At 63.6% G+C, this 861-nt stretch overlaps 1 protein-coding gene across 1 annotated transcript in view; it reads right to left on the reverse strand.

The window, feature by feature from the left end:
* The window catches only part of DLX3 (distal-less homeobox 3), a gene marked incomplete at its 5' end in the record, with an annotated part of 326 nt that extends 79 nt beyond the window's left edge, over window positions 1-247 (reverse strand). Inside the window, one exon of the mRNA XM_010182569.1 lies at window positions 1-247. This exon is cut by the window's left edge and continues 79 nt beyond it. Coding sequence (XP_010180871.1) covers window positions 1-247 — 247 coding nt within the window.
* Window positions 248-861: the final 614 nt, after the last annotated feature.

The following is an 861-nucleotide window of genomic DNA, read 5'->3' on the forward strand; positions in this document are numbered from 1 at the left end:
TGGGGTCCGCTGAGGGTCTGGGGGTGATACCAGGGGTTGTGCTCCTCCAAAAAGCCGGGGGAAGAGCTGTAGGGGAGCGGCTGCGGGAGCGGGGTCCGTCCCGGGGTGCTGCCGTGCGAGTTACTGTCCCAAACGGCCGGGGAGGGGGGCGAGTTGCAGGCCATGGAGTCGCTGTTGTTGGGGCTGTGCTCCAGGGGCACCTCGCCATTCTTGTAGAGCTTCTTGAATTTGGAGCGGCGGGTCGGTGCTGAAACCAGATGTTCACGTGCAGGGGACAGAGAGGGTTCAGCCAAAAAAGGGAGCGCTGGGGTTGAGCAGGGCACGAGGGGGATGCAGAATGGGGGGATTCTGGGGGCATGGGTGTCGCGGAGACCACAGATACACGGATGCAGGGTGGGAAGGGATGAGGGACACGGGTGTCACAGGGACCCCATACACATGATCCAACGTGAGAAGGGACATGGGTGTCATGGGGACCTCCTACACAAGAAGCAACGTACCCTGCACACATGATCTAACATAGGAAGGGACAAGGGACACGGGTGTCACTGAGACCCCACATATACGATGCACCGCAGGAAGGCACCCAGACCGTGGGCACCATGGGGACCCCGCACACGTGGTGCATCCCAGGAAGCCCTCCAAGACATGGGTGTCATGGGGACCCTGGACACACAGTATATGGTGGAGAGACCCTGCAGGGACACGGGCGTCGTGGGACGCCCATCACGCCACGCATCACGGGACGCCGGGCGTCGGGAGCGTCGCCGGTGCTGGGTGAGGCGGCGGCGCTGGACGCCCTTGGCCCCCGGGGAAGGGGGGGAAGGGGTGGTTGTCACCCAAACAGGATGTCCCTCTGGG

Source organism: Mesitornis unicolor, unplaced genomic scaffold (genome assembly GCF_000695765.1).
Source record: "Mesitornis unicolor isolate BGI_N332 unplaced genomic scaffold, ASM69576v1 scaffold30450, whole genome shotgun sequence".
NCBI lineage: Eukaryota > Metazoa > Chordata > Aves > Mesitornithiformes > Mesitornithidae > Mesitornis > Mesitornis unicolor.